General features: G+C 42.8%; 1 protein-coding gene across 1 annotated transcript; it reads left to right on the top strand.

Annotated features, from left to right (window-relative positions):
- The first annotated feature begins 8,939 nt into the window (after positions 1-8,939).
- Positions 8,940-13,371, top strand: LOC115180436 (zinc finger protein 419). The gene is made up of 7 exons (XM_029742517.1): positions 8,940-9,067; positions 9,414-9,616; positions 9,766-9,858; positions 9,983-10,078; positions 10,181-10,291; positions 10,460-10,589; positions 11,210-13,371. Exons 1-7 carry the CDS (start codon positions 9,034-9,036, stop codon positions 12,928-12,930), a joined length of 2,388 nt encoding a protein of 795 aa, XP_029598377.1. The 5' UTR covers positions 8,940-9,033; the 3' UTR covers positions 12,931-13,371.
- Positions 13,372-13,600: the final 229 nt, after the last annotated feature.

The raw sequence follows: 13,600 nt of genomic DNA, 5'->3' as shown, positions 1-13,600 counted from the left end.
TACAAACCATCCAGACATTTGTGTAGACCTAAAAAGTATATGTGTATTCAAGAGTAGGCCTACAATGCGCTATAGGATTTTCAATGTTTTTTGTAGTCTACGCGTCAAATTCCTCCAGCATGCTAGGTGGCGGTAATGCTGCCAGCTTCTATGCTGCCCAAAAAAAAACTTCTGGTTGGATGTTTAGAATATTTTCTGATTCACGGCAGCAACACTACCTGGATCACTGAGGTTTAATAAGAACTGGGGACAACGTCCAAGATGTCCGACTGTTGTTTTCAAGGTAATCTACTCACGTTCACATACACCGCTTCATGGACTGTCTGTACGGGTTGCATCCAGTTTATATGGACCAACCACAGGAGTTTTGTGGCACCTTAATTGGGGAGGATGGACTTGTGGTAATGGCTCGAGAGGAATTAGTGAAATAGTTTCCATGTGTCTGATGTCATTCCAAAAACTCTGTTCTAGCCATTATTATGAGCCACCCCTCAGCAGAATCCACTGGGTCACCAACATCCTATTCATGAGCAGCGACGACATCATCACGTCATCCAAAAATATAGCAAACATTGGATGAATATAAAATGTTAATGGTCTTGCTTGAGTGGTAAGGATTCTGAAGCAAGCGACTGCAGACGAAAGTCGAGGATGTGTTACGATTGTGTGGAGAGACGGACCAAGACGCAGCGTGCGCGGAGTTCCACATCTTTATTTTGTGAAACTTACAAAACAAAAAAGGAAATAATGTCACGGGTGTCGTAGGGTAGAGACCAAGACGCAGCGGGAAAATGTACACTCATCTTTTTATTTGGTGAAGAAGGAAAACACATGAAACGTATACAAAACGAACTGGACAGTCTCGTCAGGCAAACAGCTAAACAAGAACAAAATTCCATGAAAAACAAACTCCTAATTATAGGACCCTCAATCAGAGGCAACAATAACCAGCTGCCTCCAATTGAAGGTCCAACCCCAATTAACTAAACATAGAACTACAAAAGACTAGATAGAACATAGAAATATACTAACATTGAACAATGACTAACAAACCCCGGACTAATAAATCAAATACCCCCTCTACCTAAACACATACACAAAACACACCCTGAACCACATAAAATAAACACCCCCTGCCACGTCCTGACCAAACTATGATAACAAATAACCCCTATACTGGTCAGGACGTGACAAATAAACAACGAACCGTAACATAAGAGGTGCAGCATGCACTAACTCAAAATAAGATCCCACCAGTGGGGAAATGGCTGCCTAAATATGATCCCCAATCAGAGACAACAATAAACAGCTGCCTCTGATTGGGAACCATACCAGGTCAACATAGACATAAAACAACCTAGATAACCCACCCTAGTCACACCCTGACCTAACCAACATAGAGAATAAAAGGCTCTCTATGGTCAGGGCGTGACAGGATGGCGCCGGATGTCGATTGAATCATGGCGCTGGAGAAGATGGCTGAAGTTTTACATGCTCCTAAACAAATGTGTTTTTTTGTTCATTTTTTTGCGTTATTTGTAACTTATTTTTGTACTTATTCTGTACATAATGTAGCTGGTACCATCTCTTATGACAGAAAATAACTTCTGGACATCAGAACAATAATTACTCACCACAAACTGGAAAAAGCTTTTTTTTCCTTTAACAAGTCCGACGAGCCCGACATGAAGGACATACTGATTTCCCGGGAACAGGCCCAAATCCCCGTCATTTGCGTGAAGAGAAGACGGAGAAAAAGAGGACAGAGGTCGGCTGCCTTCTGAGAATTCGTTGGCAATCGAACAAACCCCCACTGCCTTCTGTTCAACTAGCTAACATGCAATCATTGGAAAATAAAATTGACGACCTACGAGGAAGATTAAACTACCAACGGGACATTAAAAATTGTAATATCATATGCTTCACGGAGTCGTGGCTGAACGACGACATTATCAACATACAGCTGGCTGGTTATACGCTGTATCGGCAGCATAGAACAGCGGCATCTGGTAAGACAAGGGGGGAAGGACTATGTATATTTGTAAACAACAACTGGTGCATGATATCTAAGGAAGTCTCAATGTTTTGCTCGCCTGAGGTAGAGTATCTCATGTTAAGCTGTAGACCACACTATCTACCTAGAGAGTTTTCATCTGTATTTTTTGTAGCTGTCTACGTACTACCACAGACCGATGCTGGCACTAAGACCACACAAAAAGAGCTGTATTCCACCATAAGCAAACAGGAAAACGCTCATCCGGAGGCGGCGTTCCTAGCGGCTGGGGACTTTAATGCAGGGAAAATTAACCCGGAAGCTTATAAGAAATCCCGCTATGCTCTAAGACTAAGCACCAAACAGACAAAGCGTCAATACAGGACTAAGATCGAGCACTTAGCACGCCCCCATTCTCATCGACGGGGCTGTAGTGGAGCAGGTTGAGAGCTTCAAATTCCTTGGTGTCCACATCAACAACAAACTAGAATGGTCCAAACACACCAAGACAGGCGTGAAGAGCGCACGACAAAGCCTATTCCCCCTCAGGAAACTAAAAAAATTTGGCATGGGTCCTGAGATCCTCAAAAAGTTCTGCAGCTGCACCATCGAGAGCATCCTGACCGGTTGCATCACTGCCTGGTACGGAAATTGCTCGGCCTCCGACCGCAAGGCACTTCAGAGGGTAATGCGTACGGCCCAGTACATCACTGGGGCAAAGCTGCCTGCCATCCAGGACCTCTTCACCAGGCGGTGTAAGAGGAAGGCCCTAAAAATGTTCGAAAACCCCAGCCACCCCAGTCATTTTTTTTTAGGTCATTTTAGCAGACACTCTTATCCAGAGCAACTTACAGTAGTGTATGTATACATTTCATAATTTTTTTTTCTCCGTACTGGTCCCCCCGTGGGAATCGAACCCACAACCCTGGCGTTGAAAACACCATGCTCTACCAACTGAGCCACAGACTGTTCTACCTACTACCACATGGCAAGCGGTACAGGAGTGCCAAGTCTAGGACAAAAAGGCTTCTCAACAGTTTTTACCCCCAAGACATAAGACTCGTGAACAGGTTACCCGGACTATTTGCATTGTGTGCCCCCCCCAACCCCTCTTTTACGCTGCTGCTACTCTCTGTTTATCATATATGCATAGTCACTTTTACTATACATTCACGTAAATACTACCTCAATTGGGCCGAGCAACCAGTGCTCCCACACATTGGCTAACCGGGCTATCTGCATTGTGTCCCACCACCCGCCAACCCCTCTTTTTACGCTACTGCTACTCTCTGTTCATCATATATGCATAGTCACTTTAACCATATCTACATGTACATACTACCTCAATAAGCCTGACTAACCGGTGTCTGTATATAGCCTTGCTACTGTTATTTTCAAAAGTATTTTTACTGTTGTTTTATTTCTTTACTTACCTACACACACACACACACACACACACACACACATATATACCTTTTTTTTCGCACTATTGTTTACAGCCTGTAAGTAAGCATTTCACTGTAAGGTCTACACCTGTTGTATTCGGCGCACGTGACAAATAAACGTTGATTTGATTTGATTAACCCAATCCTCACTTCCCTCATCAACTTATACTTGACCACTGGCTGCGTCCCCTGTGACTTCAAAATGTTCCGAGTTGCTCCCCTCCTCAAGAAACCAACACTCGACACCTCTGACCTCAAAAACTACAGACCGGTATCCCTTCTTAATTTTCTTTCCAAAACACTTGAGCATGCTGTCTCAGACCTACTCTCTCACTGTCTCTCTCAGAATGATCTTCTTGACCCTAACCAGTCAGGCTTCAAGACGGGTCACTCAACTGAGACTGCTCTTCTCTCTGTCACGGAGGCTCTCCGCACTGCCAAAGCTGACTCTCTCCTCTGTTCTCATCCTTCTAGGTCTATCCTCTTCCTTCGAAAATATGAACCATTAGATCCTCCTCTTCACCCTCCAAGATCTTGGTGTCTCAGGCTCTGTACAGTCTTGGATTGCATCCTATCTGGCAGGCCGCTCCTACCAGGTGACATGGAGACAATCTTTGTCTGCACCACGTACTCTCACTACCGATGTCCACCGGGGCTTGGTTCTGGGCCCTCTTCTGTCTATACACCAAGTCACTCGGCTCCGTCATATCCTCACATGGTCTCTCCTATCATTGCTATGCGGAAGACACTCAACTACTTTTCTCCCCCACCCTTCTGACATCCAGGTGGCGACACGCATCTCTGCATGCCTGGCAGATATCTCAGCTTGGATGTCGGCACACCACCTCAAACTCAACCTAGAGTTTGAGCACGCTCAAACTCAATCTAGACAAGATGGAGCTGCTATTCCACCTCTTTATCATGGCTGGAAGTGGTGACCCACTTCCAGAGTGAAAATGACCTTGGCGTGACCCTTGACAACACCCTTTCGTTCTCTGTAAACATCAAAGCAGTGACTCGCTCCTGCAGGTTCATGCTCTACAACATCCATAGTGTACGACCCTACCTCACACAGGAAGCAGTGCAGGTCCTAATTCAGGCACTTGTCATCTCCTGTCTGGACTACTGCAACTCACTGTGGTCTGGGCTCCCCGCTTGTGCCATCAAACCACTGCAACTTACCCAAAACACTGCAGCCTGCCTGGTGTTCAACCTTTCCAAGTTCTCCCATGTCACCCCACTCTTCCGCACACTCCACTGGCTTCCAGTTGAAGCTCGCATCCACTTCAAGACCATAATACTTGCCTACGGAGCAGCAAGAGGCACTGCCTTCAGGCTATGCTCAAACCCTACAGCCCAACCCGAGCACTCTGTTCTGCCACTTCTGGATCTCTTGGCCTTTCCACCCCCACGGGACAGCAGCTCCCACTCAGCCTAGTCCAAGCTCTTCTATATCTTGGCACCCCAATGGTGGAATCAGTTTTCCCCTGAAGCTAGGACAGTAGAGTCCCTGCCCATCTTCCAAAAAAAAACATATTTAACCCTACCTCTTCAATTAGTATTTTAAATAATCCCCCCCTTAAAAGACTTTTGTTAACTAACACTAGCACTTGACACTGACTTTGCTGATAGCTACTTTACTGAGAAAAAATGTACTTATGACCGCATATATAAATATATATATATATATATATATTTTTTAGCTTGCCCGTTTTGCGTGTTATTTTGGAATTAATACGTGTCACATATCAGTTTGCAAACAATGTAAAAGAAATAGGTACATATCATTCAGTTAATAAAGCTGCATACACACATGGTCTCTTTTTTTGTTTTCCCGAGTAAGGCAGCTCCAAAATGCAGGTATTTCAGCCCAGCTCAGTGCTTTCTGTGATGGTGGGGCAAACCAGCAGCAAATAGGAGCATTGAGCCGTGATTGGCTTAGTGTTCTGTCACTCATGGGGAAAGTACGTCATCACCAGGTTTAAGTCCTTGATACGGGTAGACATCCAAAGTTTCAGCCCTTGGGGTCCTGCCATAGAGTTATATGACAAGTGCCATTCCAAGAAGGCTCAAAGTCATTGGCAAAAGATAAAATTATGTCAAATCACGTTATATGTACAGTAGCTTTGATTGGACTGATCATGTCAATATCTTACTTTCAAAGTATTAGCTAGCAGTCATCATCGTGAATAAAGTCGACGATCAACTGGCAAATCCTTTTAATCCTTGTCAAATGAAGAGAAATAAGGAAGAGAAATTATAGATAAAACGTATCGTGCTCATCGGCCATTGGACATAAAGATTACACAACAAGTTGGAAATAGCAAACTCAACAATGAGTAGTTTGGAAGGAATCAGTGGCTAACTGCAAGCATTGCAAAGCTACCACTAACGTTATCCTGCTATTCAATGGAGTGGCTGTGTGTGTTTTTTTCGTGTGAGTTTCTTTGGTGAGTTCCCACCAAAAATGCAGAGAATGCCGAACTTTGATGACAAAGTTTGATGACAGAATTTGCCCACAAAGGACCGCTGCGCCACCTTCACAAGGCTGCTGCATATATTATGTAATATTCAAGGGAGATACAGTTGAAGTCGGAAATGTACATACATCTTAGCCAAATACATTTAAACTCAGTTTTTCACAATTCCTGACATTTATTCCTAGTCAAAATTCCCTGTCTTACATCAGTTAGGATCACCACTTTATTTTAAGAATGTGAAATGTCAGAATAATAGTTGAGAGAATGATTTTCAGCTTTTATTTCTTTCATCACATTCCCAGTGGGTTAGAAGTTTACATACACTCAATTAGTATTTAGTAGCATTGCCTTTAAATTGTTTAACTTGGGTCAAACATTTTGGGTAGCCTTCCACAAGCTTCCCACAATATGTTGGGTGAATTTTGGCCCATTCCTCCTGACAGAGCTGGTGTAACTGAGTCCGGTTTGTAGGCCTCCTTGCTCACGCACGCCTTTTCAGTTCTGCCCACAAATTTTCTATAGAATTGAGGTTAGAGCTTTGTGATGGCCACTCCAATACCTTGACTTTGTTGTCCTTAAGCCATTTTGTCACAACTTTGGAAGGATGCTTAGGGTCATTGTCCATTTGGAAGACCCATTTGCGACCAAGCTTTAACTTCCTGACTGATGTCTTGAGATGTTGCTTCAATATATCCGCATAATTTTCTTTCCTCATCATGCCATCTATTTTGTGAAGTGCACCAGTCCCTCCTACAGCAAAGCACCCCCACAACATGATGCTGCCACCCCCGTGCTTCACGGTTGGGATGGTGTTCTTCGGCTTGCAAGCATCCCCCTTTTTCCTTCATATATAACGATGGTCATTATGGCCAAACAGTTCTATTTTTGTTTCATCAGACCAGAGGACATTTTTCCAAAAAGTACAATCTTTGTCCCCATGTGCAGTTGCAAACTATAGTCTGACTTTTTTTATGGTGGTTTTGGAGCAGTGGCTTCTTCCTTGCTGAGCGGCCTTTCAGGTTATGTCGATATAGGACTCGTTTAACTGTGGATATAGATACTTTTGTACCTGTTTCCTCCAGCATCTTCACAAGGTCCTTTGCTGTTGTTCTGGGATTGACTTGCACTTTTCGCACCAAAGTATGTTCATCTCTAGGAGACAGAACGCGTCTCCTTCCAGAGCGGTATGACGGTTGCATGGTCCCATGGTGTTTATACTTGCGTACTATTGTTTGTACAGATGAACGTGGTACCTTCAGGCGTTTGGAAATTGCTCCCAAGGATGAACCAGACTTGTAGAGGTCTACCATTTTTTTTCTGAGGTCTTGGATGATTTCTTTTGTTTTTCCCATGATGTCAAGCAAAGAGGCACTGAGTTTGAAGGTAGGCCTTGAAATACATCCACAGGTACACCTCCAGTTGACTCAAATGATGTCAATTAGCCTATCAGAAGCTTCTAAAGCCATGACATCATTTTCTGGAATTTTCCAAGCTGTTTAAAGGCACAGTCAACTTAGTGTATTTAAACTTCTGACCCACTGGAATTATGATACAGTGAATTATAAGTGAAATTATCTGTCTGTAAACAATTGTTGGAAAAATTACTTGTGTCATGCACAAAGTAGATGTCCTAACCGACTTGCCAAAACTATAGTTTGTTAACAAGAAATTTGTGGAGTGGTTGAAAAACAAGTTTTAATGACTGCAACCTAAGTGTATGTAAACTTCCGACTTCAACTGTATGTATACTGTAGCTAAGAAAGTAATACTAAGTGTAGTAAGCTGTTAGTAGCCCATGTGGCTCACCCTACAAATGTAGTATTCTTTTCACCAACGCGGTATTGTAAACACATCGTTCGTGCCCAGTGTGTGCTTGTTTGCCAACTTTTTTTGTACAGCTTTGACAGTGCTACTGATAGTAGTGGTGGTGCTTGGTTTGCATGTGCAAATTCAGCACACACAACATTCTATAATAGAATTGTGTTATTTAACATGTCAAATTGTGTTATATGACATGTATGTTTTTTGACACAATCTTTTTAACTAGGCAAGTCAGTTAAGAACAAATTCTTATTTCCAATGACGGCTTACACCGGCCATCATGTGTTACAGCCTGGAATCTAACCAGGGTGTCTGTAGTGATGCCTCTAGCACTGAGATGCAGTGCCTTAGACCGCTGCACCACTCGGGAGCCCAAATGGTGTTCAATGTGCCTCACCCTAATAATTTGGTCTATTTTCACCTCTTAATTTCGCCTACTATTCTAACATGGTGGTGCACATGTAGCCTATAACCTGTTTTAGAGGAGGGTAATCATTGAATAAGTCATTAAATCATTTAATTGTCTGTTTATATGCCCCCTTTATTTATCCTACGGTTCTGATATGTTGTACAGGGAGTACACTGTAAGAACGGCACATGTTCTGAATTCAGTCGCTGCACATTTCAAAAAGGCTGAACAAATAGTTATATTGACTACGTCTGTCGTCGCTCGCTCATTAATGTCTTAATCGAAATTACGGATTGCCTCTTATCCGCGTGTCCTCCCCTTATGCCATAGTGTGTACATCTCAATTGTCAGTAGAAATCACATTTGTTTAAACAAATCAGCCATATCAGCTATGTTTTTTTAAAAGGCAGTAAATGAGTATGAATGAACTGTTTCGCTGCCAGACAAGGCTCTGCTGAAAGCCAGGTGTAGCAGTGCTAAGGTGTCGGGACTGCTGTTGGGACAGCTTTGTGTAGGCCCTAACAGTTTGGGGGCACTGTTTGTCACCGTTATAGTGTAATTCATGTATTGTTTAGTGTTGAGTTGTGTAGTGGCTTTGCTGGCATGCATCCCCCAAAAAATGTGCTTGCCCCACCAAGATTTACATGCTAAAATCGCCACTGAAATAGAGGTTAATTACTTTTTTACTATTACGTGGTTACTTTTATTTTGAAATTTCCCGAAACAGTGACCCGGAAATACTTTTCTAGTGTTGCTGACGAGACATTAATTACTTTCTGAATGTACGGTTGTTGTTTCCATTTTCACATTTATTTTATTGCTTGTTGATATACAGTTGTATGCTGTTAATTATCCATACATACATTTGATAACAACTTTTTCATCATGGACAAACGAGTCAAAGCGACTGCCAGTACGGGTAGGGGTTGTTTCTAAAAGTAACGTTACAGTCTATGCTATTAACCCTGGCTAAACGTAAGCTAGAGTAGCTCAAATTTAACATACAGGCAGCCCCAAGTGAACTGTAAAGTAACTTATTAATATAGCTAACTACATTCATTTCATGTCAATATCATGTTGGCTTTCTTTCTAAATGTAGCTAGCTATTGCTGCTAAATATAGTAAAACCAGAGATTATAACTCTCATCTGTGGTATAGTCTTATAATATTTTGTATAGCCTTGATGTTGTAGATGAATATGATTTTTTTGTTATGCAACAACCAGTACAGCCTAAATATTTATTGGTTCCCTCTTCTTTCCATAGGTCCCCCACTTCCTCTCTCCTCTTTGCGACTATTGGTTTCTCCCCTGCGGCTGATGTATTCATTTGTATGGCATGTGGTGAATCAACGCAATGTGATGCACTATGGGAAGGTCGAGGAATTTGTAACTGTGGTGACTGAAGCTGTTCCAAAGTTGCTGAGTTACAAACAGAGGGCTCAACTCATCCTGGGCCTGAGAGCAAGGGTGAGTGGCATGATGTGTGGTCATGGGAGGGGTGGTTGATTATGCTTTGATTGACACATTTATATCAATGCCAGTAGAAACTATATGTGTGTAAGGAGGGCAGGGAAGTTGCAAGTTTACTCAATATCGCCATGATTCCCATTATTTAGATGATCTTGGAGATGTTCCGCAAGGATTGTCCACCTAACCCTCAGGCCATCCAACGTCTCCTGGGAAAGATTAACATCAGTGCATCCGCAGGGGTAAGAATATTTTTCTCTCTCCTGCATACATTCAAAGGGTGTAACAGCTACTAATTTTAATAGCTCAATTCAGATAACCAGAAAAGTTATACTTGTGTCAAATATTTCACATTCTGTGTTACAGCAGCAAGATATGGAAGTGGAGAAGTCACAGGCTAACTTTGTGGCGCTGGTCCAAACCCTTCTGAAAAACCCTTATGAGAGGAAGCACTTCTTCCAGGTTTGACATACTTTCTCTCTCTCCCTTTCATCTGACTTGCTTTTAGCGGCTCATCATTCAGGTAGGTTCTCTCAGATACTGTCACTCTTTCCTTCCCTGTAGGAGGAGTTCCATACACAGTATGGCTCCAAGTATGACACAGCACTGCAGGCCCTTGTGGGAGGCTTGGTCCTCAGACTGGAACGACTGCAATCTGTGCCAGATCTCTCCCAGGTAATGAACTGGTACATGACAAGTCTATAACTAACAGTTCACTGATCATACCTAATTTTGTCATTATTAGATAACAGTTTATGTCAACACATGCCATATTATTGTCTTGTCCTCACATGCTAAGCCACCCCCCTTTTGCTGATCTCAGGTTCTTCCTCTCCTTCTCAGATAGCGTCCATTATCAGTGCTGCCCCGTCTGACCTGGAGGAGTGTGGACAGTCTGTGTCTGACCCTGAGCACCTGAAGATCCTCCTCCAGCACCAGAACCTGCTAAATAAAACCCAGTTAAACAAAAATGGTAGGCTTGAAAACAGTCCATAGAAAGCTTTGGAGTCTCTACTTCAATCATTATCTGTTATCCTCTCTGTGTATGTACAGTAGATTTATAAACAGCTAAACAAAGAACATTACAAGTTTTATTTTTGACATCTATAATTAAAAGGACAATGTGGAGAAATCGCTCAGCCATTACCTGGTTGGTAAAATTCTGTAGTGTTCTCCTACTTTCAGTTAGTGACAAAACAAGCAATTTAAATAATTAAACCACTGTGAAATATATTTTCAATGATCATGAATATAATATTTTTAGCTGTATGAATTTAGTTTACAAATCCTTAAATTAAAAGGTTAAAAAGCTCAACTTAAGGATGGAAGGCATAGAAATAGCATGCATAACACTGATATAGCACTTTTCAGCCTTGCTTACAATGAGAAAGACAGAAATATGAGTTATAGATGTATGTACATTTGGTTGGGTCACACACAAAACTACATACGGGACCTTTCAGTTCATTACGAACCACTGTATGATTTTTTTAAACAGGAATGGAAATAAAAAGCTTAGTATTTTTTTAATTAGTAGAATATCCTTAACTGTGATGTACTTAAATATTTTTCTTCTTTTTTTTTTTTTCTCAGTACCTCTCACTTCCTCTGTGGGTGACTGTGTGCTGTCTTCGCTGTCCTTCCGCCTCGCCTGTGGAATGCCATCAATGGAGCCAGATTTTGATGAGCCATCAGAATCATTAGAAGCCGCTCTAAGCCTCATGAACCCTGCCTCCTTCAGTGACTTGGAGGATCTGGGAATGATGTCAGATGACTCGCCACATGCTGGAGAAGATAATACTGTAGAGAGAGAAGAGGATGCCAGGGATAACGGAAGTGGGGTGAAAAATGCAGTGCGTGACAATGCACTGCCAGAGAGCGTGTCTAGTCCTCAAGGTGTTAGCGGACTAGTAGGAGGGTCACCATCAAAAGGGGCGCCAACAGAGAGACACCAACAGCTTGTATCACTGATGAGTAGTTCCTTCACCAAATCCTCTCCTTTACAGATAGTCAAATTAGTCATCCCTGACACGGTCACCAATGGGAACCAACCGTGTATCCCACCGGTCAAAGTAGCGAGTATCCACCAATGGGTCTCCCACATTGCAAGTAACTCGATCTCGCTCCCTTCCTTGCCACCCCTTCCACAAAACAATGATGTAGACAAGGAGATCCGGTCAGGTGACACATGTCTTGGAAGCAGTGTGGTAATTGGGGGTCAGGAAACAGAAGCCAATCTCTTTGAGAAGGCTGTTATCCGAAGGAGATGGGTGCCCAAGCCACAAAGAATAACGGTACCCTCGAAAAGGAGAATCCCTGAGGCAACCATCATTTGCCAGGAGTGTGGGAAGAGTTTTGTCTATCCGTCTCAGCTGGAAAATCACCTCCGCATTCACACAGGAGAGAAACCTTTCAAGTGCACTGAGTGTGGCAGGGCCTTCAGGTCCTTAGGAGGCATGACCACTCATATGAAAAATCACTCTGAAGCGCGGCCATTTAAGTGTGATGAGTGTGACAAGGGCTTTCGGAAAAAGGCTGACTTGAAGAAGCATCAGCTCATCCACACGGGTGCGAAACCACACAAATGCACCATCTGCGGAAAGGGCTTCACCCAAGCATTCTATTGCAGAATACACATCCAGTCTCATGCAAGTGAAAATAACTTTCCCTGCACTCATTGTCAGAAGAGATTCCCAACCCAATACAAGCTGTCTGTCCACGAGCGCTGGCACACCATGGAGCGCCCGTTCATCTGTGAGCAGTGTGGGATGCGCTTCTTTCATCCCAGTGGGCTGAAGAGGCACATGGGCTATCACATTGGGAACCGCCCGTTCCTGTGTGCCCAGTGTGGAAAGACTTTTGTTTATGAGTTCGACCTGAAGAAACACCAAAGGGACCATGGCCCCAAGCCCAAGATCCCATGCCCTGTCTGCCAGAAGGTGTTTGGCAGCAACGGACTCATTAAGGCCCACATGTTTACGCATACCTCTGTAAAACCTTACAGATGTGACATATGTGACAAGACCTTTAAACAGAGCAGCAGCTTGAGCAGTCACAAACGTCTGCACACGGGCGAACGCCCTTACCACTGCGACATGTGTGGGAAGACATACAAGCTGAATCAGCACCTGAAGGAGCACATAATTATCCACCACACGGCGGAGGGGCACCCCTGTGACCAGTGTGGAAAGGTCTTCAAGTTACCACGTCTTCTGAAGGCGCATGAGCGGTTGCACTCAGGAGAGCGATCTGAGCAGACAAGGAAATACAGTCACACCAGCCGTCACAGGAGAAATTCCTCCAAAAGGAGTTGATTTTCTACACAGTGGCTGCCCTCCACACACACAATGACTGGAATGCTAGTTTTATTGTTCTGACACAAGTTTAACTTTGTCACAATGCCATGCCATTGGCTGTAATCATGTCCTTGTTTTTTTTGTTGTAAACTTGACAATTTTGGACCATAATCCAGGATTCCCTAGACTGAACATTGACAAATGGTAGAATGGCTGGCTTAATTCATGCAGAAACAAACATATGTCCTGTTAGATAACAACAATGAATGATTGTGTCATTAAAACATTTGTTTGTGATGCTTTTTTTTTTTGGATAGGTTGAAATTCCAATGACATAAGATGTAAATTGACAGCTACTCACATATCTCTTTTTGAGAGATTGCCAGAAGCCTTTACAATAAATATGCACAACATTTGGTGTTGGATAAAAGCAAATAAAGTCAACATTGTGTGCCACTACTCATTTGTTTTGCTGTTTAAGTTGAAAACATTCACAGCAAGGGAAACCAAATGTTTGTTAGAATGGTCCTGTGCGATTACTTTTTAAAATACATTTAAAGATTGTATTAAGCCCCAAAAGTTCATTAATAAAGATTCATACTCATCCAGATATATAACGTTATACAGAGAAATGATGAAATTCATGTTTTTACCTAAACTGTCATTTCAAGAACAGAGCAGAAGGATT

The sequence above is a fragment of the Salmo trutta genome, chromosome 40 (genome assembly GCF_901001165.1).
Source record: "Salmo trutta chromosome 40, fSalTru1.1, whole genome shotgun sequence".
In the NCBI taxonomy this organism is placed as follows: Eukaryota; Metazoa; Chordata; class Actinopteri; order Salmoniformes; family Salmonidae; genus Salmo; species Salmo trutta.
The sequence above is the reverse complement of the archived record's forward strand: the minus strand, read 5'-3'. Positions and strand labels throughout refer to the sequence as shown.

What these genes read in the sequence shown, in the direction of transcription:
- LOC115180436 (XM_029742517.1), top strand. Translation starts at nt 9,034, where the DNA reads ATGGACAAACGAGTCAAAGCGACTGCCAGTACGG. An exon ending in CTGTGCCAGATCTCTCCCAG is followed by an intron (nt 10,292 to 10,459) that starts GTAATGAACTGG and finishes TCTCCTTCTCAG; the next exon opens with ATAGCGTCCATTATCAGTGC. An exon ending in AACCCAGTTAAACAAAAATG is followed by an intron (nt 10,590 to 11,209) that starts GTAGGCTTGAAA and finishes TTTTTTTCTCAG; the next exon opens with TACCTCTCACTTCCTCTGTG.